At 44.5% G+C, this 20611-nt stretch overlaps 2 protein-coding genes across 3 annotated transcripts in view; both read right to left on the bottom strand.

Annotated features, from left to right (window-relative positions):
* Window positions 1–488, bottom strand: part of PPP1R8 (protein phosphatase 1 regulatory subunit 8) — a 23815-nt gene extending 23327 nt beyond the window's left edge. The window contains exon 1 of the mRNA XM_017830528.1: window positions 392–488. The gene's annotated coding sequence lies outside the window, so the exon portion shown is untranslated. The remainder of the gene's footprint in view (window positions 1–391) is intronic.
* Window positions 489–1180: 692 nt separating this feature from the next.
* STX12 (syntaxin 12) lies at window positions 1181–14955 on the bottom strand. 2 transcript variants are annotated; one of them, XM_017830529.1, is made up of 9 exons: window positions 14808–14955; window positions 11424–11493; window positions 9547–9646; window positions 7654–7791; window positions 6781–6824; window positions 4784–4889; window positions 4246–4318; window positions 3993–4075; window positions 1181–2624 (listed from the first exon to the last, which is right to left on the bottom strand). In XM_017830529.1, the coding sequence occupies exons 1-9, from the start codon at window positions 14914–14916 to the stop codon at window positions 2532–2534; spliced, it is 816 nt and encodes a 271-aa protein (XP_017686018.1). In that variant the 5' UTR covers window positions 14917–14955; the 3' UTR covers window positions 1181–2531. The 2 variants fall into 2 exon arrangements, with proteins under 2 accessions (XP_017686018.1, XP_017686019.1); XM_017830530.1 differs by having other exon boundaries at window positions 1181–2621.
* Between the last annotated feature and the right edge of the window lie 5656 nt (window positions 14956–20611).

The raw sequence follows: 20611 nt of genomic DNA, 5'->3' as shown, positions 1-20611 counted from the left end.
AGACAGAGCTGAGCCGGGGGAGCGCCGGGGACAGGGACAGAGACAGAGACGAGCCGGGGGAGCGCCGGGGACAGGGACAGAGACAGAGCTGAGCCAGGGCAGTGCCGGGGACAGGGACAGGGACAGAGACAGAGCTGAGCCGGGGGAGCGCCGGGGACAGGGACAGGGACAGAGACAGAGCTGAGCCAGGGGAGCGCCGGGGACAGGGACAGAGACAGAGCTGAGCCAGGGCAGTGCCGGGGACAGGGACAGAGCTGAGCCGGGACAGCGCCGGGACCAGGAAAGCCTCCTCTCTCCGGGAGGCCGAAGCTGGCGCGGGGCTGGCCCTCAGAGCCCGCACAGCCACCACGGGCACCAAGGAAAGCCCATCCCTGCCCGGCGCCCCGGATACCCCTGAGTGTGTCCTGCGAGCCTCGGATCGGCGGAACACCCGTGTCCGAGCCGGGCACACCGCACTGCAGCCCCAGCCGGGGGGTGCCGATGGTGAGTTTTCACGCCCAGGAACCTCAGTCAAGACTGTTACAAAGGGCCTCTGCAGCAGTTGTGCTGCTCCGATCAATGATGGGCAGAGAGAGGAGGCAGTTCAGGCAGTTACAGCAACCCCGAGCCCAGAAACCTGGACCAGTGTCCTCAATTTCAGTTTCCGGAGGACTAAAACAGGCTAGAGGAAGGATGGAGCCTACAAATAATGCACCAATGCTCCCTTTTAGGCTTGGTGAGGAGGAAAGTGCTCTCATTCTGACACAGCAGTGTGACACCCAAAGGACTCTGCCCTGCAGCAGGCAGGCAGAGACCAGCAGGCTCCACCCTTTTCGAGGAATACTTTAAAAAAGGAGCAGAACGACACACAGTTCCCTTGCTTTAAAGTCAGATTTTACTGTACAGGCTCAGCAAAGGTTCCAAGTTCTAGCAACAGGCAAATAGTCAAAGCTGACCCAACACTGCTCTGGGGCATGAGATTAATTTTTCTGGGATCAGCTACTGTACAGGACTTTGCACAGGAGTACTGTGTGTGCCCTCGTGAAAGGAATTACGTGTTTTCACCTACAAATCAGGACCACTGAACTAAAGCTACAGGAGACACTACTGTGCTGATGTAAAGTCTTCTACTTTGCTTACAGAGGGAACTGCAAACACATCTGTGCCAGTGTCTAAAGTGGAAGAGAAAGGAGCTCTGACAGAGGCTTTTAAAAAGTGTTTATTGATGATTATTAGACGGAATGATGGCGCAATAGTGCAAACCACTGTGCAATTGGGAGAACACTCCCTTCCCAGCTTTCACATTTACTTTATTATAGAGAAGACATGGAATAAAGATAAATACAAAATGGGTCAGTATGCTGCATTTACCACACTCCCTTGGGCTTTGGACAGATTATGGTTCCCTCAGTGCATGTCAGTTCAGAGCTACACAAAATGGGGAGTGGCTGCTGTGTTCTGCCCAGCTCTCTGAGCTGGAACCAGCAATCTTTTCATTTGCACACACATCCTCAGTCTGAAAATCCTAGCACTTCACTCAGCCAGTTTCTGCACTTTCTATTTCATAAAGAATGGAAAATACCAGAGGATCACAAGCCACACATAATATTTACTAATACACTAAAAGTGGGCATCAAAAGTACTACAGAAGCAAGATTTCTGCTAAGACTCATCTATCTTGCTAGCTTGTAAACTTAGGTGCCCACTTTCTCATCTTTGTGTGATTTTCTTCCTGAAAGCTTCTAAAAACAACTGGGAGTAGCAGCTAAACTTTGTATACCTAGTGCTTGACAGTCAGCATTGGAAGAGATTTATTTGTCCGCTAATACACAACCAGATAGTTTGTGTAAGGAAGTTGCATTGTTAGACTGTAAGTCAAAGAACATTCTGTCCTCAAATGATGCATTTTGGGAAAAAATAACCTGCAACCACACCTAAAAAAATTAAACAACATGGTTACAAGTCTCAAGGCTAAACTGACCAGCACGCAGTGGTTCCAACCATCATCCACACATACTCTCCTTGCCTCTTGAATCTGTATCATCACCTTTCTCTTCAAGAGAATCTAGAACCACAGCCACTTGGAGACAATAAAACCATGGGGCAGATACTGGAGACTTTAGAAACTGCTGGATTTATGTAATGTGACTTGGTGGTGTGCTGTCTTTGAATGTCATTCTCATTCCAGTCCAACAAAGTTACCTACGCATACAAAATGTTAAAGTTGTGCCACTTGTCAAAAACAAGACATCTCCAATTATTGATCACACTTCAGCCTACAGTTGGGACAGGAAATAATACATTACAGAAAGCAAAACCACAAGGTTTTAGTTACATAAAACAATATAATTTGTATATAAACTGATAAATACCATCTCCATGGTTCACTAATTCCAAATACTAGTTATCTGCACATTAGTTGCTAATATCTATTACTAGAAGTAGCTCCAGCTTGTGCTCTCAGGGTGGTCAATTCATCTCCGAGACTAGTCAGCTGGTTTGCTCTGAGAGAAAGAAATCTCAGCAGTGAGACTGGGTTCCATGGGAAGATTTCATTTGGTTGCCCGCCAGATAATCAATCCTATGATTAGACAGGCCACAGCAAGGCCCAACAACAGGATACAGATCTTCTTACGGGATTTCTTCTAATAAGAAAAGAAAAATAAGCCACTGACACCAGGAACAGTTGACAAGAGCTAAAAACAAGGCCACCATTCTGGTTACTGACTTTGGTGAACCAGAGCACTTGACACCCACAGTTACTCGAGAGAAGTACCCAATGTAGTCTGAACACTTTTACATGTTCCTTAAACTGCATGATTCTACAGAGGAATGTTTTTAGTTTTAGGAGTGCAATGGTCAAATTGATGCAGTTAAATCAAAATGTGACAGGTTTTGCTTCTCTTGAGGAAAATACAAGCCTCAGAGAAAGCCAAACCTTTCTAGCTATTTAAATTTTTCAGGTAAGCCTAATCAAACTCCCAAGTAGTTCTCTGATACAATCTTCCCTTGGCCACTCAGGCTTGGTGTTGCATTTCTACAGTTTAAATGATTTCATGTACAGTTACTGTACTTGGATTTTGCAGCATTGCTCACTTTATTCATCACAGGAAACTACAGTCAATCCACATACACCAAATATTTTTAACTTGGTATCTAAGGATATGAAGGTAGCTCTATATAACCACTTCCTTCTCCATCCAGAAAAAACACTTCCAAAACATGTCCAATAGCTCTCAAACTTAAATTTATAACACCTCAAAACTTTGTAAAAGAAGCCATGGAAAGAGACAATACTATTAAATGCTGCCAGATGGTAAAAGCTACTTTTCTTCCTTGCATTTAACAGTGCTGGAGTTTTATTGCTTTCCAGTACCTCCCACTCAACAGCTTGGAAGAGTCCAATATTTATCTTGTGTGGAAGTCTGAAGTCCCAGCAGTGACTAAGCAGAACCCTTAGTCCCTCACAGAACCTGGACCTACAGGGACAAGGGTGATGAAGGGAACCTACAGAAAATATTGACTGTAACCCAACAATGAGAGCCACTGTGAGAGACCTGGTGGGACAGGGAGGACAGACTCTGGGAGAGAAACTCAGCAGAAGGAAAGGAGTGCTGCAAATCCTAGTCACCAGAAGTTTCCCAAGTCCGGGCATGGATTTTTGCATGTCAGTGTCTTGGCTGATATGTTTACAAGTTGGATACAACATAAGAATTTGTTCTTGTTTGTTCTGCTAACTCCTAAGAACAACAGACAGGTAAACACACTTGCAGAGCACATTTATATGAAGGGTCAGACTGTCTCCTCTGAAGCAGAAGGTGAATTTCAATACTATGTTTTTGACTCAAATGCTTTATATATTCATTGCAGCCAATTTTGAATGAGTGCCAGCTTGCACAAGCTGGTTTTAATAACTAGTTTGGTGTGCTGCGGGGCTCAGTATGTGTCTTGCTCTGCCTCTTCCATTATTGCTCAACTATACACTGACAATAAAACAAGCACACAGAATTTACCTGATAATAGGCAGCTCTCTGTAACTGCTCACTGGCTCTTTCCACATGAACTTCTGCACTTTCCACATTTGCCTCTATGCTATCTATGGAAAAAACAAGAGAACTCACTATAAAATATTTCAGAGCTTCAGTGTTTAAAAATTATAACCAGAAATACAATACTTCTAATGCAAAATACTGGAAAATTTAAACTACATAAGCAAAACTTGTAAGTGAACTAAGAAGAAACTTCTTATTATCCAAATGCACTTACCAATCATATCTCCTTGGTCATGAATCATCATGGCTAAATCCTTAAATATCTGATTGACATCCAAAATGTCTGCCTGAGGACAACAATTTAACAAGTTACAGCAAACACTGGGTACAGTTTTTCTAATCCTCACTCAGTACCTCTTTTGACCATTGCTCAAAAGCTCACAATAGACAGCAGCATTCACTGACTGAGGTGCCTTGAAGTTACTCTCTGTGCAATTTGGGATTAACACAGGGGCCTACAATACTCCTGCTACTGAATATTTGTTTCATGCCACTAGCAATTAACCCAGTATGGAACTGAGATGAACACTGTAACGTGAGTTGCTCTGGCCATCTCTGAAGGACCACCAGTCAACACTGAAGGCAAATATATCCCTTCAACAGGAGCAGCAAGATTGATCTTGGCATCAATCCTCTCTACAAGAAACTCTGTTCCTCCACATTCAGCTCTCCTCAGCCCATCCCATTAGTTAGCACTGCACCCCTTTGATTTATCTCCCAATACTGTTAACTGTGCAGGAGCTACTGGTCACCTCTAATTGCCTGATTGCAGTTTCTCTTTCTTTAATGAGTTCAAGGTCCTGTTCAGTTATTGCCACATCTTCTTCCTGAGACTGCATTTGATTCCAATCTTCACCACTGCAAAGAGAGGGAAACAAAGTATGACTCTCTGACTACAGGTAGTTCCACGCTGCATTTGTAGCAAAGCACCAGTGAGTTAAAGAGTTTCCTACAGAACAACCTCCAGGGTTCTTGGCCCTTGCATTGTGCACAGGGACAGGACTAATTTGTGACAATGGTCACAAATTGGAACAATTGAAAAAAGGGACAGATCAGGCAAAGTGAAGAAACTGGAAAGCAGTTACATAGAAGGCTCTGTTCTAGGATGTGACAGTTATCTACAGCATTAGAGAAGAAACCTGCTTATTTCAGTTCTGCTTTTCTTTTTTAATACTCCTTTTCTTTTTTAATACTTCCTTCCTTCCTTTTTACCATCCCCCCAAAAGGAAGAAATCAGGGTAAATGTTTTGGTAGAGAGCAGCCTGCAAGCACATTATCAGAACAAAATGACACCTGACAAGCATCTGACAAAGATTCTTGCTTGCTATCTGGCATTGGGGATAAGATTTAAGTGTTTTAGTATTTTCATTCATTAGTCTAGTAAGAACTTCAAATTAAATTACACACCAAAAGAGATGTTAAAAACCAAGGAACTCTGCATCCCAGTCTACCTCTCTCCTGATGAGCTGGTTCTTCACAACTGCTGCAGAAGTTACACCAATTATAGTGGAGCCAGCACCTATAACACAAGGCCATCTCTATGTTCAGCTTAGAAAGTTCTTCAAGGGCAACATCTCCATCTTTTCAACAGAGAAGTGTGCCAGGAAGCACTATACCATTCCAGTGTTTGGAATACAACACTAAATAGTAAGTTTTAAAGCCTCAAAGTGCCTAAAAAATGAAGATAAACTACATGAGTAGGTCATGTAGCTGACCATTTCAGCAATTCAGCTCTGATGTGACTGTAGGGTTTGCATATCTTTAAAGCAGAAGTTTCTGGCACGTAGCACACAGGAACAGCTTTGAATGTGGAATAGCTGCTAAGTGCCACCATCTATCTCTCACTGAGCTAAGGGGCTCTGCATGAACAGGTACCTCTCTGGGTCCCACGGCTTTAGTGTGCAAGGCCTTCAAACTCATCCCAGCACCTGCATAACTGAATAGCCTAGGGCTTCACCCCCACCCCATGTGAAAGCCCAGGGCTAAGGAAGGGATGCACAACAGGCAGCTGAGCAGATGAAGGGCAGTTTGCAGGGGGAGGATGTATAGCTGAGACAGGTAAGCAAAGTCTCTTGATTCAGAAAGTGGAAGGATTTATACAGATAGGGCCAACAGATTTCAGCCCAGCTGACACAGTAACCACAGACACTTCTGAAGGCTCCCTGGTTCTCTTTGCCACACTGGAGAGTTGATGTAACATTTTGCAAAGCTATCTACCATGCAGGCACACTGTTACTGCAGAAGCAACACAACTGTCTGACAGGTGACAGTAATGCTGTCTTGTGCATGTTCTAGGATTAGATTGTCAGTGCATAATGTTCCAGGGCTTCTAAATTTTAGGCAGCCTAATCTGCTACTCTGCAATGGCTCCAACTGGGCTGCTGGAGAACACCCAAACCCATGAAATAAATATGCTGCTCTCTGTGGAAAGAGTCACAGTGAGTGAAATCCTGTCTGGTAATCTTGTGCTTACAGGCCAGAAAACCAGGAGCTCCAGCTGCCACATCCTAAGGACAGTACAATTCCCCTCAGGGGAGTAATCACACTATCTGTATTTAAGGAAGATAAAATACTGTCACATGCAGTTAATTTTCTACACTGTATATTACATGTGGTGTAGTAATTGCTTTTCAACTCTTTTTGCTTTCCATTCAGCCAGCAGAGTCTGGCCCGAGTTACAATAACAGATCTTACCATAAAAATTTTAGGTATATGTAGTGAAAACCTCAAGAGTACAAGAAGTTATTACCTATCAAATGAAACAAGCTGTTCTTCTCTGAACCGCTCATCAGCCTGGAAGAGATAAATGAGTCATTAGTCTCATAGACTACCAGGACCACTCACAAAATCACCAGCAGCATCTTAAAGACCAAAGCACATACTGTTCAGAGTGTTCTTGGAGAATCCCACTGTCACTGCAGATTTAACTTTCAGATTTAGCTTTCAGATTTAACTCAAGTTAACTGAATGACCAAAAACAGCCAGTCCACGTCCTTGGATCAGCTGTCAGTATTTGTCACTTCCTTTCCCAACACAAAGCAAAACATTTAGAGCATAATCCAACAGATAAATGTGTTCCCTTGCAGACATTAAGAATGCAGAGCTAACACAAAGCCCCGAGGCAAGGGGAGGGAAATGCCTTCACTGGCCTCTTTATTATGAATTCTCAGTAGCCAAGGGGGTTATCAAAACATAACAGGGAAAAGGTTTGAACACACATTGGAGATATTAGCAGGACAGAAGCTATAAGAATATAAAGCACCATAGTGTGACAATTAAGATGTAATTTAAGGTGTGGTAAGCTTCCATTTGAACTCTTAAATTTTACAGCCTAGGGCTGACAGCAAGTGGAGAGCAGCCTGCAATACTTTCCTATTCACTGTATTTTGACTCCCCATCTCATCCTCCACAACACTTGCAACTACCAGGATTCCTTCCCTCCTCTACATGGACAAGGAGCACACTGAAACGAGAGATTACTTACAACAGCTGGAATGGCAAAACTAATACACCAAGGGCTCAGCTGCACTCAGTGAGGTGTCAGTAGACAGACAGGAGGTTGGAAGGCTAGTACAAGATCTCTTGGAAGACTCATTGTTCCAAAATTCCCATGAATACTTACAGAGATCCGGGAGCCAGCTCTCGCCCTTGCCACGGTCTCCTTTTCCTTCTCTGACACTCGCCTCTGCACTGCCTGGAAGTTATTTAAGGCCGCGGAGAAGTCATTCATCAATCGTTCTTTCTGAAGCCTCTGCTGGCGCTGAGGAATTGAAACACAAACAAGTGTTCAGACATTCCCATTCATTATAAAGTGACTGTCAGGCTCTCAAAAACCCACCATAACAATAACAATGAATACTGGCATTCATTGATCTTTTGGTTCCAACAGTCTGAGGCACTGGAGAGAACAAAAAGTCCACCAAGTTTTAATTCCTTATCACAAACGCTCCACGCCTTGCCCACTGCAGGACAGTTTTGTGCAACAAAGTTCTCCAATTTCAATCTAGTTTCAAGTCTGCAGTAGAGAGGTCTTCTAGACCAGTACTTTTATTCAAATCACATTCCAATAATCCACCACATTTAATTATGTGCATTTTGGTTATCTACAACTCTTTTAGCCTCCATTCCTCTACTCAGCCAACTTCATAGTACTTCTTACCACACTAATGACTTCTTACCAGAACTAATGACAACACCCATTGCCCCAGTCTCCTAAGCTGTCTTTCCCAGCCATGCCACACTGTTGTTATTAGATCAGATAACATCCTTACTCCTGATAACCATTTCAGTTTATCTTTTCTCCAAATACACTAGTTGCAATAGTGCTTTTCATCCTCAATTTACAGTGTCAACTTATTTAGCTTCCATAGAACATGTCCTCTGAGTTTGTGACATCCCAGAGATGGGAAACGAGTAGTTGTGGAAAAGCTTGTCCCAAGGACACTCAATACTAGGTCAGTTCTCATGTTTTCTGATAGAAAGATTTGCAACAGCTGGCTCAAACTGTGGGCTTTCTGGACTGTAATCCTGCAATGAGCTTGTATCAGTTCAACACTCATTTCAAGGAAATAAATCTCTTCAATTATATTTTTTTCTGTAATAAGCCACTACAGCATCCTCATAATACACTACAGCTTCCATCTGAGCCCTCTGAAGCAACAACCCTTCTGCCAGAGCAGTGCCTGAGTGTGCTGTGCTCCAGCTCCTGCAGATTTTGACTGAATTTTCCCTGGGCTGCATTCAGTGACATGCACATGACAGGATTTTGTTCACCACAGGAAGATTAACAGAAAAATATTTGCTGAACAAACCAGCAAAACAGGGCCATGCTTCCAACTAGCACATAAACCTTTAAACACAGAAACAGACCAAAACAACATCTGCTGACCCACATCCCCAGATCATCCCACAACAGCATCACAAAAACACGTGGTGGTGGATTAACATGAACAGCACAGGACTGTCCCTTCCCTTTCCCATAGGGAGGGGGAACTCCAACTACTATTTGGTAAGAGATAAAATCATAATCTTTGCCTTGTTATATTTTGCTTTATTCAAATATGAGCGAGGTGAGTCAGCTTCTCCCCTTCCCCCACTAATAAATCACATGCAAGGGAAAGCTTTCTGGCATGATCCATCTCATACTGACAGGCAGTTTGCTCTGAGTTCTTATCCTAAAACACTGCCTTGTACCACCAGGGACTTTGTAAACAAGATTATTTTTCAGAAATTTACTCAGAAAACCAGAATTGCATACTAAGTTCTCCTGGAACATTTAGGGTCTCTTATTCTCATGTGAGAAAGCTTAATACTTATTTGCCCCTGGGAAACAGTGTCATATAAGCAGCCAGGATGCAGCCAGTTTAATGAGTTTCCCTACTTCACTAACGTCCTTCATTCTAAAAGGCTGCTGTCTCTTCAGCTGTGCCAGTTTAGGCTTTGGGAGGTTGTGGTCCATGCTAATTTCATTAAATGAGTGATCTAGAAATATGTCCAGAAAATTCTGCCTGCCTACCTGTTCAGAAGCAGACAGGGGAAGTGGCAGAGACCCCAACTCCTTGAGATATTCATTGGTCTCTTTGGCAAGGCGGTTTGCAGAGTGCTGCAGCTGTTGCCTGAAACAAAAGTTCAAAAGCACTTACACAAGGTCTACCCAAAAAGCAGTCTCTGAGCATTTTAGCGTCCAAAATGATGACTAAATAGGGGTTCTGAGATCACAGAGCTTTACAGTAGGTGTTTTTCCAACCTAAAGGATCAGAGATATATGTTTAGTTTTTAATATCAACTTGACTCTGAACTACATTTTTAAAAAATATTCAAATAATTTCTGTGCTCCCTGCTAACTAGTATAATTCAGTAGTTTTAAAAATACATTTTTCTCCAATGGCATAAGAAAGAAACAACTTTATTCAGTGAACGTAATCCCTCTATAAGGGTGAATTCTTTGTAGTACCAATTAGTAATTAACTGTTTACTTGACAACCACCAACTCTATGGTTAAATATATATTTGATAAAAGTACAGGGACTCTGAAATATTAAATTCTTCCTTCTTGTGAAAAATAATACGTCATCTACTTAAGGAATTGCAAGGCTTTCCCTTGAGCCTTTATGTTTTCCAACAACATTATAATTTGAAGCTTATTTTTGCAAAGTGCCTAATACTAATACACAAAAACTACACTGTAAACCAGGATGACACAAAATACTAAAACAAGAAACGATTTCTTTTGCATTCAATGGGTACAAGATGCTGAAGCGAAAGTCACATACCCAGCCAGTAGATATGTAAATGGAGGCATTCAGGCTCTGTTTTTGTCCAAGTTGTATATGTGAGCGGAATAAACCAGCCCTGTATTTTGGTAGTAAGTTTGTATGGCAGCTGACAATTTGTGGGGTTCAGCCACTCTGACCTCAAAGAGGAGAGATTATGCCACTTCTACAGTGACATCAAATGGAAAAGCATTTGTTTGGTCACCAGTGATTAGTTCTTTAATCTACTGATTAAATAGAGATTGAGCCAACTGAGAAGCTCAAGGAAGCAAATCCCTTTCTCTCCTAACTGGGCTCTGATCTCATCCTTCAAACGTGGGGTATGTAGCTTCCACCACAAGTCATGAACTTATCAAAAAAATCAGCTATTATAAAAACCAGGAAAGTTGTACATTCAGAGATTCAAGGTACAGCCGCATGAAAAGAGAATAGAAGAACTGACTTCCAAGTTTTCTTTGATGACCCTCTGGAAATGATTCTTTTTATAACTCGCTATTTATGCTTTATGAATTTGTGAAAGATGCACAGACACAGAGAGTCTCTGTTCAGTCTCTCCAGGAGTCAGTTTGGACAACAGCTGTTTAAACATCTTCTACTTCGTCCCCCACTGGCATATTATTCCTCTGAAATTACATGTGACATTTTGGCTGCCGTATAGGATTGCTAATCTTTCTACTGCCTAAATCCATCTGTACTACAAGCTACTCTTTCACCATAATTATGGGGATTCATTGGTCTCATGTGAGGACCAAGTACCTACTATGGCGTTCATTTCTTCTAAACCACAAGTGAAGCTACTGTGGCTACTCCTCAGAGGACAGCCAATGCTAATGCATGGCTGGGGTACTACTACTTTTTAAATAAACTATAGAAAAGCTATATAGAAGAACAATATAGAACCCTATCTATCCAGCAGTTTTGAATGGCTTCGCCGGAGTCCTGCAGAAACACTTTAATTTGTCCAGTAAACTACTTAATGCAGCTACTCATTTTGGGTTTGAAGGACTGTACTAAACGTATCTCATAAAGCATTTCCCCACAGCACGTAACCCACTTCCTCTAAGAATACAGGGAGAAATCAAAGAGGACCTATACCGATGTTTGCTTATTTAATACTTACAAGTTCTCCTGAAGCTTGCTGGAATCCTGCTTTGTTCCCAGCTGGCTCATCAAATTCTTTATCTGAGCAGCTGAAGATAAAGAGATCACAAGATGAGTCAGTAAGACAAGTTCTAATGTATTTTATTCCTTCTTGAATGTATTCTTTTAGCTTTAAAAGGATTTATTTCAATGTTTGACTTAAGTGTTGTCTTACTAGCTTACATTCTTTGCTTTAAATATATACAAATATCTTAAAAGTTAATGCCAAGAGGACGGGGCCCAACTCTTCCCAGTGATGCCCAGTGACACGACACAGAGCAACAGGCACAACTGAAACACAGGAAGTTCCATCTAAATATGAGGAAAAATTCCTTAGCTGTGAGGGTGTCAGAGCCCTGGAACAGGCTGCCCAGAGAGGCTGTGGAATCTCCTTCCCTGGAGATACTCAAACCTTGCCTGGACACCATCCTGCACAACCTGCTCTGGGGGAACCTGTGTTAGCAGGAGTTGGACCAGATGAACTCCAGAGGTCCCTTCCAACCCCAGCTGTTCTGGGATTCTGTGAAATGCAAATGTATATTAAGCATCCCTACCTAGACATGATTCAGCCTAACAAACTTTCAGACAAGAAAGTGGTAGTGAGGCACAGATACCCTGACGACAAGTCTGTGGAGCTAAAACGTTGTGCTCTCCTCTTCCTCAACCTTTTTAGACCAATTAACAGAGCTGACTACTTCTATCAGCCTTGCTATTTCTGTATTTTAGGCTATCATTGCTGCAGAACAGCTTCACTATGCTACATTGCCACTTTTACATATTTTTAAGTTACTTAAATTATTACAACTCTGTTAAAAAAAAACCAAAACAACAATGACCAAGGATTGCTATCAGTTTCAAAAAACACCCAACCAAACTTGAATTTTTCTACTCATGATAGCCCAAACCTTTCACAATACTGGCACAAACAATCTTTCAAGAACAGCAGATAGGAATGTGCACTTCACAGTTGGCCTTCATCAATTTGAAATCATGTCGTAGTGCAAGTTCAAGACCTCCTTCTTCCCATCTCCTGTGTTTTTCCACTGTTTTCCTTGTGTAGGCATTAGTGACCATGAAACCACACAACAAATCACATCAAACCATTAACTTACCTAAAAGACAAGTAGCATTTTCTCTCCCCACTCCCTCTACCTTAGAATACTTTTTTGACAGATCAAGAAGCTGATCCACTTCATTCTGCAGCAGCACAGTTTTTATCATTACTGAAGTGCTTGGCTCAGCACTTACAAGAGCAGCACAAAGATTGATCAGCTCAAATCGATCGTGAAATCATACGTTATCACATCACCACTGACAGGCAAGACCAAGGAGGGTCACTCTAATATAGTTCCATAGGCAGCTGAACTGAATTACCCTGTGAGTTTAACAAGAGCTTCTTCCAATTCAGTGAAATCCTCCTGTGTTACTTGTGCTTTCAGCCTGGAGCCTCTGCACTGGATTAAATGTGTTGCTGGAGAAACATCAGATCCCTACAACGGCCACTTCTTTTCAAGTGATGTCCAACAGCTTATAAGAAGGGCAGCTCAGCTAAGGCTGCAATATGAGCTAATCAGTAATAAGCCAGTAATTAGCTTTTGCATCCACTGAGGGTATTCTCACTGAGAATTCCAGACTTCTATTAGGTCATACAATGAGGAGCTGGCAACTTCTTTTACTCTGAGTTTGGCTTCCAGCAAGCAAGACTGTCCATATTTCACAGCTCTGTCAGACACAGGAAGGTCAGAAAAATTCCTAGTCAGGTTGGTGACAAACGGCACAGGGACTGCACTGTGTATGCGGATGTCAAGGACTTGGCAAATGGCATTTGTGCCATAATGCCCAGACACCCTGAGACTTATTTTTCTCCACTGGGGGAGATTCTTGCACAGTCCCATTTCCAGGCCAGGCAATGTGCTGTTTGTTCTGTCCTGAGCCAGGTTCAGCAGTTTGCTTTGCTTGGTTTATCTCGGCCAACAGCAACACACAGTCTATAAAAAAATGAGAGGAAAGTGTCTGAGAAACCATAGGAAGGGGCTGGAGCTCTTTATTCTTTGGATAGTGGGTATGTACCAACACAGAGAGCCCCCTCAGCCAACAGTTTTCAGTCACCAAGACCTTTTAATTCCATGTACTCACTATCAAACAACTAAGATTACTTAAAACACTTCAATCTCTGCCCTAGCTGCAGGACTCTTACATTATCTGAGCAAGCAACAGTTTTGCCAACTCAGGCCACCAGTTTTCTGAACATTTTGTGTGAAATGCTTACTCTAGAGAGATTTTCCAAAGGAGTGTATAATACTCAGCTGTGCCTACTGTTTGCTCTTTTCCTTAGGGAATGAAAGGAGAAATGAGGATAGCCTTAAGGCTTCAATGTATCTTTTTCTCCTAGGCCTGAATGGAAAGCTTTTATATTATGTGTAATGAAGTTAACTACTGTAACATTAAGTCAGATGTTCTGTAAGTTCCCACCCACCTCGATAAAACTGTAAGGCTATTTGTTTCATATGAGATGGGCAGTGCACGGAGATAGGATGGCTGCGGGTCATAAGACAGCAAAGCCTATCCTATGAGAGAGAAGCTGAGCTGCTTAGAACAGGAGGTTCACTGAAGTCCCATGGAAAGGAGAAAGAGTGTGAAGAAGAAGAAAAAAAAAACCGGAATAAAAAAAAGGAAAAAAACCTAGACAAGCCATGTTATTTGGTGAGATTTGAAGCAGTTCAGCTATGCCTATACCAAGAGGAAATGAACATGACTGACCAAAGCAGTTTCAGTGATATTAACAGCTTTGTATAATCAGAGAATTCACCAACTTTCTGAGGAACCAAAATGTTCCACTGACCTTGCCCCTAAAAACTCGCATGGCTACTTGAACAATTAATGCCCTTTTCAGTAAAGGCTGTATCCTTTGGAAGGTTCATATCAAAGACTCTTTCGGAAGTGACTCCTTTAACGAGCAGCATCTCGGCGCTCAGCACCGAGATTTCTACGATTAGCTCACAATTCCGATAACTTTCTCTAATGACAACCACGCGACCAAGAAACAGCCACGCCACGTCCCCAGGGACACCCTCCTGGGGAGCGGGACCCTGGCACAGCAGATGCTCCGGGCGCGGCGGCTCCTCGGGCTCCCGCTGCCCCCGGGGCCCCTCCCTGGGGCCGGCCAGCTGTCGGTGCCACTCGGTGACAGGGGCACAGACCCCATCGAGAGCAGGGCTGGGGAACACCCGGGGGGAGCCGGGCCCCAGCTGGGCCCGTCCGGGATCCGCCCGCCCCGGGCACCCCCGCCCGGCACCGCCCAAGGAGGCTCTGCCGCCCCGGCTCCCGCAGCGCCCCCGGCCCCGCCCGGCCCCGCCGCACTCACTGTACTGCGCGATGCGCTGCACGTTGCCGCTGCATGTCTGGATGATGCCGCCGAAGTCCCGCGGCGGGGCGGGCGCGGGACCCCGCGGGTCCAGCGGCCCGAACGACATGGCCGGGCCGGGCCGAGCGAGCGCGGCCGCCGCGCCGCGCACAGCGACCGCCCCGCGCCTGCGCCGCCACCGCGCCTGCGCCCTCAGGGTAGGGGAGGGAAGGGAAGGGGACGGGAGGGGAGGGGAAGAGGAGGGGGCCTGAGGGACAGGGTGGCAGAGCCATCGAATCACCGGGAATAGAGGAGACCTTAGGGATCACCCAGTCCCACTGCCTGCCCAGCGCTACCGCTGTAACCCCTGAACCACCGCACCGCGTCACCCAGCGCCTCGTGAACACCTCGAAGGACGGTGACTCCACCACCTCCCCGGGCAGCCCCTGCCAACGCCTGACCACCCCAACAGTGACAACATTTTTGTAATACCTGAGTCTCCCCTATCTCAGCTTAAGGCCATTTCCTCTGGTGCTCTCACCGGGGGCACGGCAGAAGAGACCGGCCCGCACGTCACTCACCGCAGCCTCCTGTCAGGGGCTGTGCAGAGCGATGAGGTCCCCCCCGAGCCTCCTCCACAGAAAACAAACGCAGCTCCCTCAGCCATTCCTCATAAGACATGTTTTTCTAGACCTTTCAAGAGCCTTGTTGCCCTTCCCTGGACACGCTTCAGCCCCTCAATGTCCCTTTTGCAGTGAGGGGCCCAGAACCGAGCACAGTGCTCGAGGTGCCCCAGCAGTGCCCAGTACAGGGGATCAGTCATTTCCCTGGTCCTGCTGCCACACCATTCTCAGTACAGGCCAAATCAGCCCAGCCCAGGGTGAGGGCTGGTGTGGCAGCCAGTAATAATGCTTTCAAATAATGCTTTCAAATCAAGAGTAAAGGAGCTTAAGTGAACATCCATTTCTGCTCTTTGCTGCAGAAGCTGTAGTATTTTAAGTAATTAAAGTACATCTAATCTTTAAATAAAAAATCGGAGGTCATGCCATGTAAAAACGAAGGAAGTCAGTGTACATGTGATTAAAATGTAGAGTGTAAATATTTCTTTGAGAAATACTTGATACAACAACAAACTTCTAATTCCAGAAGTGTCCACAACAGGTCAAAATTGTGGTAAATATGGAGCAGGGTCATGGATGAAACTTGTATAGAAGAGAAGAGAAGGCTTCAGGGTGACTTTGTTGTGGCCTTCCAGTGCCTAAAGAGGCTCCATGAGAGAACAGGAGAAGAACTTTGGACAAGGACATGGAGTGATAGGACAAGAAGGAATGACTTCCCACTGCCAGAGGGCAGGATTAGATTGTATATTGGGAAGAAAATTCTTCCCTGTGAGGATGGGGAGGCCCTGGCACAGGTTGCCCAGAGAAGCTGTGGCTGCCCCATCCCTGGAAGTGTCCAAGGCCAGGTTGGACGAGGCTTGGAGCAACCTGGGCTAGTGGGAGGTGTCCCTGCCCATGGCAGGGGGTGGAACAAGGTGATCTTTAAGGTTCCTTCCAACCCATACCATTCTGAGATTCTTTAAATAGATATTTATTCAACTTAATGCATGTGAGCAGTTTGTTGAAGTTGGTTTGACATGGTTTGCTTGAAGCAGCCTGGAGGCAAATATTTGCAGGTCCCAAACTGTTAAAACACTTGTTCACAGTCATCAAATCTTTGGTGAGCACAAACAAGGCTTCTGAAAAAGAAGACCAGCAGTGGAGAGGGCACCATTTGTGACAGAAACTAATTTGAAATAGAATGTAGTAAATTCCAATTAACAGTACTACACATTTTAATGATGCACTGCTTTTTACTCTGTTTAAGACATTAACAAACTAGAACCTGCATTAACAAACTGGAACTTGCTTTTCAGCTTCATAAGTATTCTAGGAGAAATAACCCTCATCTCTCAAAAACTATATTTCTAAAAAAAGGCTTTGTAAAATAAATGTAAGTAAAGCAAACATATGGGGGTGTTGGACTGCAGTAGTAAGTAATTTGGACTCTTACATACACAAAATAAGCAAACCATTGTCAGAAGATGAAAATACACTTTAAAGAAAAGAAGCAGCACTTTAAAAGGGTTTTCTTTGTCTGTTGACAGAAGGCTACTGTGAAAATCCCAATCCCTGTCTTGGTTGCATTGAATTCATGTTTCCTGAAGATCTGTAATGAGGCTGGAGTTGTTTGGCTGCAGGTGGATGTACAGTACGTTCTCCTGGATGAGCTGTTCCTGTGAAAGACTGTCTATGTTAGTGTGGCATGTTTGTGGTGATAAAATCCCACACTCCCTCCCTTGCTTTGAAGAATAACAACTCTCATCTGAGACAAGAGGAGATATTTTTCTTTCTCTTTTGTTCTGCGTTTTCAGTATCAGCTCAGAAGGGGTGACAGAAAAAAGCCAGTCACTTGAAGATGGACGTGCTTTATTGTGGAAGTTTCTGGCCTGATAATTTACACACGATAGTGTCTGGTTGAACAGTGCCAGTGTCTTCTCTAGGTGCTTTTGTGTGTTGGGAGTTGGGGTTTGATGAGACTTTTTTGGGAAGACCAATAAAAATGTTGATTCCAAAAGAAGGAAATGTCTGGGTCATGATTTCACTGCACACATTGTGGGGGAGGAAGGGAGCTCAGCTCAATGTTCATGCTGGCTATTTCCCACTCTACACACATCCATCACCATCAGGCATAACTGTTAGACTGCAAAGTCAATCTGTGTTGTGTCCCTGGATCCCCCAGCTCCAGTTCTGTCCATCCCTGTAGAAAAAGTAAAGCTTGGTTGTAAGAAAAAAATTTACAGTGGTTTTAAGTTGGGGAATTTATTCATTGTTTGAAGAATCAATTTTTTAAATGCAGAATTGCCAGTGTCTTCTTTCTCACACTTCTTCAATGAAATGGGACCAGCTAAAGAGTAATGAATCCTGCAGACCAAATGAGGAGTAGAAGAATGACTCACAGATCACAGGGGTCACCTCTCAGGTGTAAGGCAGCTTGTGGCACACACAATTCAGCGTGATGTGCAAGTCATTCGTCTGTGCTCGCTGCTTCACAATCCCTTTGGGATTGAACCTGCGCTGCTCTTCTGCTGACAGTGGGAATTCTTCTCCCAGCAGTGGGAATTCATCCTACTTTCTAGAGGTACCTAAAAAAACTCCAGCCCTCCAAGAGAGGTTAGTCCTTTCTCAGTGGTAGATTTCTCCTGCAAGAAACTGTCATGGGGAGCAACAGAGGGTGACAGTGAGAGCAGAAACATGTGAGGCCAGGAAGGATAGGCTGGATCACACATATGTGAGGCCAGGAAGAATAGGCTGGATCACACACATGTGAGATGGGAAGGACAGGCTGGATCACACACATGTGAGGTGAGGAAGGACGGGCTGGATCACACACAGCTGCCTGCACTGCATTACCATAACAGGAGTCACCAGCTTGTGTGCTGCTGGCATGAATTTGGGATCTTTCTTCTTCATAAGCTAAATCCAACCATGGAAGAAAACAACTAGCAGGTCCAGAGTGCCTGTAATGCCTGTCTTCAAAGAACTTCACAGAGATAAATCTAATTTGGAGTGATCCCTGGAGAGGGAAACAGGATATGTCTGCTTGGTTAAATGCACTACAGACCTGTCAGTTCAAAGGAAGATTTGGAAGCACAGAGAAGGAAACTGCAAGTAAAGCAGCACTGTGGGTCATGACAAGCAAGGTGATGCCTGGAAGGCTGGCAAGCTGCAGTTCTGCCTGCTGGTTTTGGTCTGAGACCACAGATGTGCATTCCTAGTGAACACAGCAATGTTTGGCAGGAAAGGAAGTGTTGAAAGCATTGCCTGTCAGTATCAATTCTTCTCTGGAGGTACTTTTCACATAATTGCTACTTACTGCTCCCAGTCAGCAGTGGGAAGCAGCGCATGGCCGGGTGGAAGTGCTCTCTGGCTGGTCATGGAGACTCAATATTGGAGAGCCTGGAATCTGAGAAATAAAGAATAGTGGGGCTGGGAAGTCCTGGAAACCCCCTGAGGCATCGTGCACTCACTCCTGCTTGGGTATGCTAAGTATGACCTGTGTTTCTGCTGTGTTTTCAAATGACATGCCCTATTTGTACCCCTCTGAGTTAGAGGATCCCCCTGACCAGGCAGGATGAAAAAAGCAGCTTACAGCAATAACCAGGCTCCACACCAGGCAGAAATTAAGCATGTTGGCTGTGATTGATTTCAGGAGAGGCCACGACAGTGTTGATCAGGAAGGCAAAGGCTCTGGAACTGAGCATCTGAGTGAGATTATTTTGGCATTTTCCCACTCTTCAAGAAAAACTCCCTACTCACTGGGCATTAATTTGCTGTTTTATTTTCCAGCGATCAGGTACTATAATCAGAGACAGCCTGTGTGCTGGTGGGCTGCAAGGTGCTAAATGTCCTAAATGGTTTCAAAATAAGGCTATAGATTGTACCTGGCAACAGTAAATGAGGGACCAGACCCAGATTTCCATAGTCAGCCAATGAAAAGCAGACAATGATGTGATACAGTTGAGCCAGGACAAGCCAAAAACATTTTCTTTCAAGTCACAATTCACTGTTAAAGTCAGTAAAGTTCCTGGTACGGAAAAACCTTGCACAGACTGGACAACAACTGTGTCAGAGAGGTGGGAGATATCTGAGTGCCCAGGGGGGTGTGTGATCCTGGTGCAGTGCATCTGTCTCTGCAGAGCTCCAGTCCTGGGGCTGGAAAGCAGGTAGGACAGTGGGCTGGAAAAACTGTCAACAAGAAGTTTTTGAACAGCATCTTTATTTTGTTTTGAACCAAGAACAAGATGCTATTTGATGGAAATTCAAACCAATTAATGTGATCAGCCAATGAAACCCACTGCTGTGGGAAGTCACTGGGGGATGCTCAGCAAAAGGATGGGACGACAAAGAGAGCAAGAGATAATCCCAGGGGGCCTTTCAGCACCTTTCAAAGGGCCACTGTGCTGCACACATTGAAGCTCTGGCTCTCACAAGATGTGTCTTGTGGCAAATCACTGCTGCTTCTGGCTGGAGCAGCTGGTTGTGGCTGCTGGTGTGGACAGTGCAGTGGATTTGGCAGACCTCAGACTTCCTGCTGCCAGACACTTTCTGTGTACCTGCCCTGAGGACATGGTCAGTAGGTATCTGTATTGCCAGGTGATGCAGGATTTTGGGAGTCTGTAGAGCTTCTAGTGTGTGGCTGCAGAAGAGATTTTAGGAGAAGGATGCTCCTGTACAACAGTGTGCACTACAAACCTCTGTTACCTGAACACAGGGACAATGATCACAAGGCTTTCTTGACACATGGACTCAGCATCATGGACCAGACAGGAAACTGGAACAGAGGGGACATTAAAAGATTTGTTCAAGACTGCACAGAAAGTCTGTGGCAGAGGTGGAAAGGAAACTTGTGTCACCTAAAGTTCTGATTTAAACAAAATACCAGTAATTTTCTGACAGCAGGTGCACGAATTTGGTATTGTGCAACTGTAGTGGCCGGGCCATGCTGCCAGTCCCTGCCAGTCCAGCTTCCCTGGATCCAGGACACAAGCCTGAGAAAGCAATTGTTAAGTAGTTTAGGGTGGTAGGAAGTCCCAGTCATGAAGTGCTGGTGCAGGTACAGAGCCTGGGGCAGAGCCTGGTGGTCCATGACTCCAATGCATTTAGGAAACTTTCCTGTCTGCCCACTCAGATTCCTCTCTGGGAGTCACACTCACACCTCCTGGGACACAAATGAAAGCGGCAAAATGGGACATGGGGAGCTCGTGGGGCAGGAAAGGAGTTTTG

This window comes from Lepidothrix coronata, unplaced genomic scaffold (assembly GCF_001604755.1).
Source record: "Lepidothrix coronata isolate B3197 unplaced genomic scaffold, Lepidothrix_coronata-1.0 Scaffold180, whole genome shotgun sequence".
Classification (NCBI taxonomy): Eukaryota; Metazoa; Chordata; class Aves; order Passeriformes; family Pipridae; genus Lepidothrix; species Lepidothrix coronata.
This window is presented reverse-complemented; position numbering and strand designations above follow the sequence as displayed.

Bases quoted from the DNA above. Each gene is read 5' to 3' on its own strand.
- STX12 (XM_017830529.1), bottom strand. From the start codon at position 14,916: ATGTCGTTCGGGCCGCTGGACCCGCGGGGTCCCGCGCCCGCCCCGCCG. The intron at 9,647-11,423 runs GTAAGTATTAAA...CTTTTGTTTCAG, and splicing joins AGCAAGCTTCAGGAGAACTT to GCAACAGCTGCAGCACTCTG. The intron at 6,825-7,653 runs GTAAGTATTCAT...TATCTCTTCCAG, and splicing joins GAGCTGGCTCCCGGATCTCT to GCTGATGAGCGGTTCAGAGA.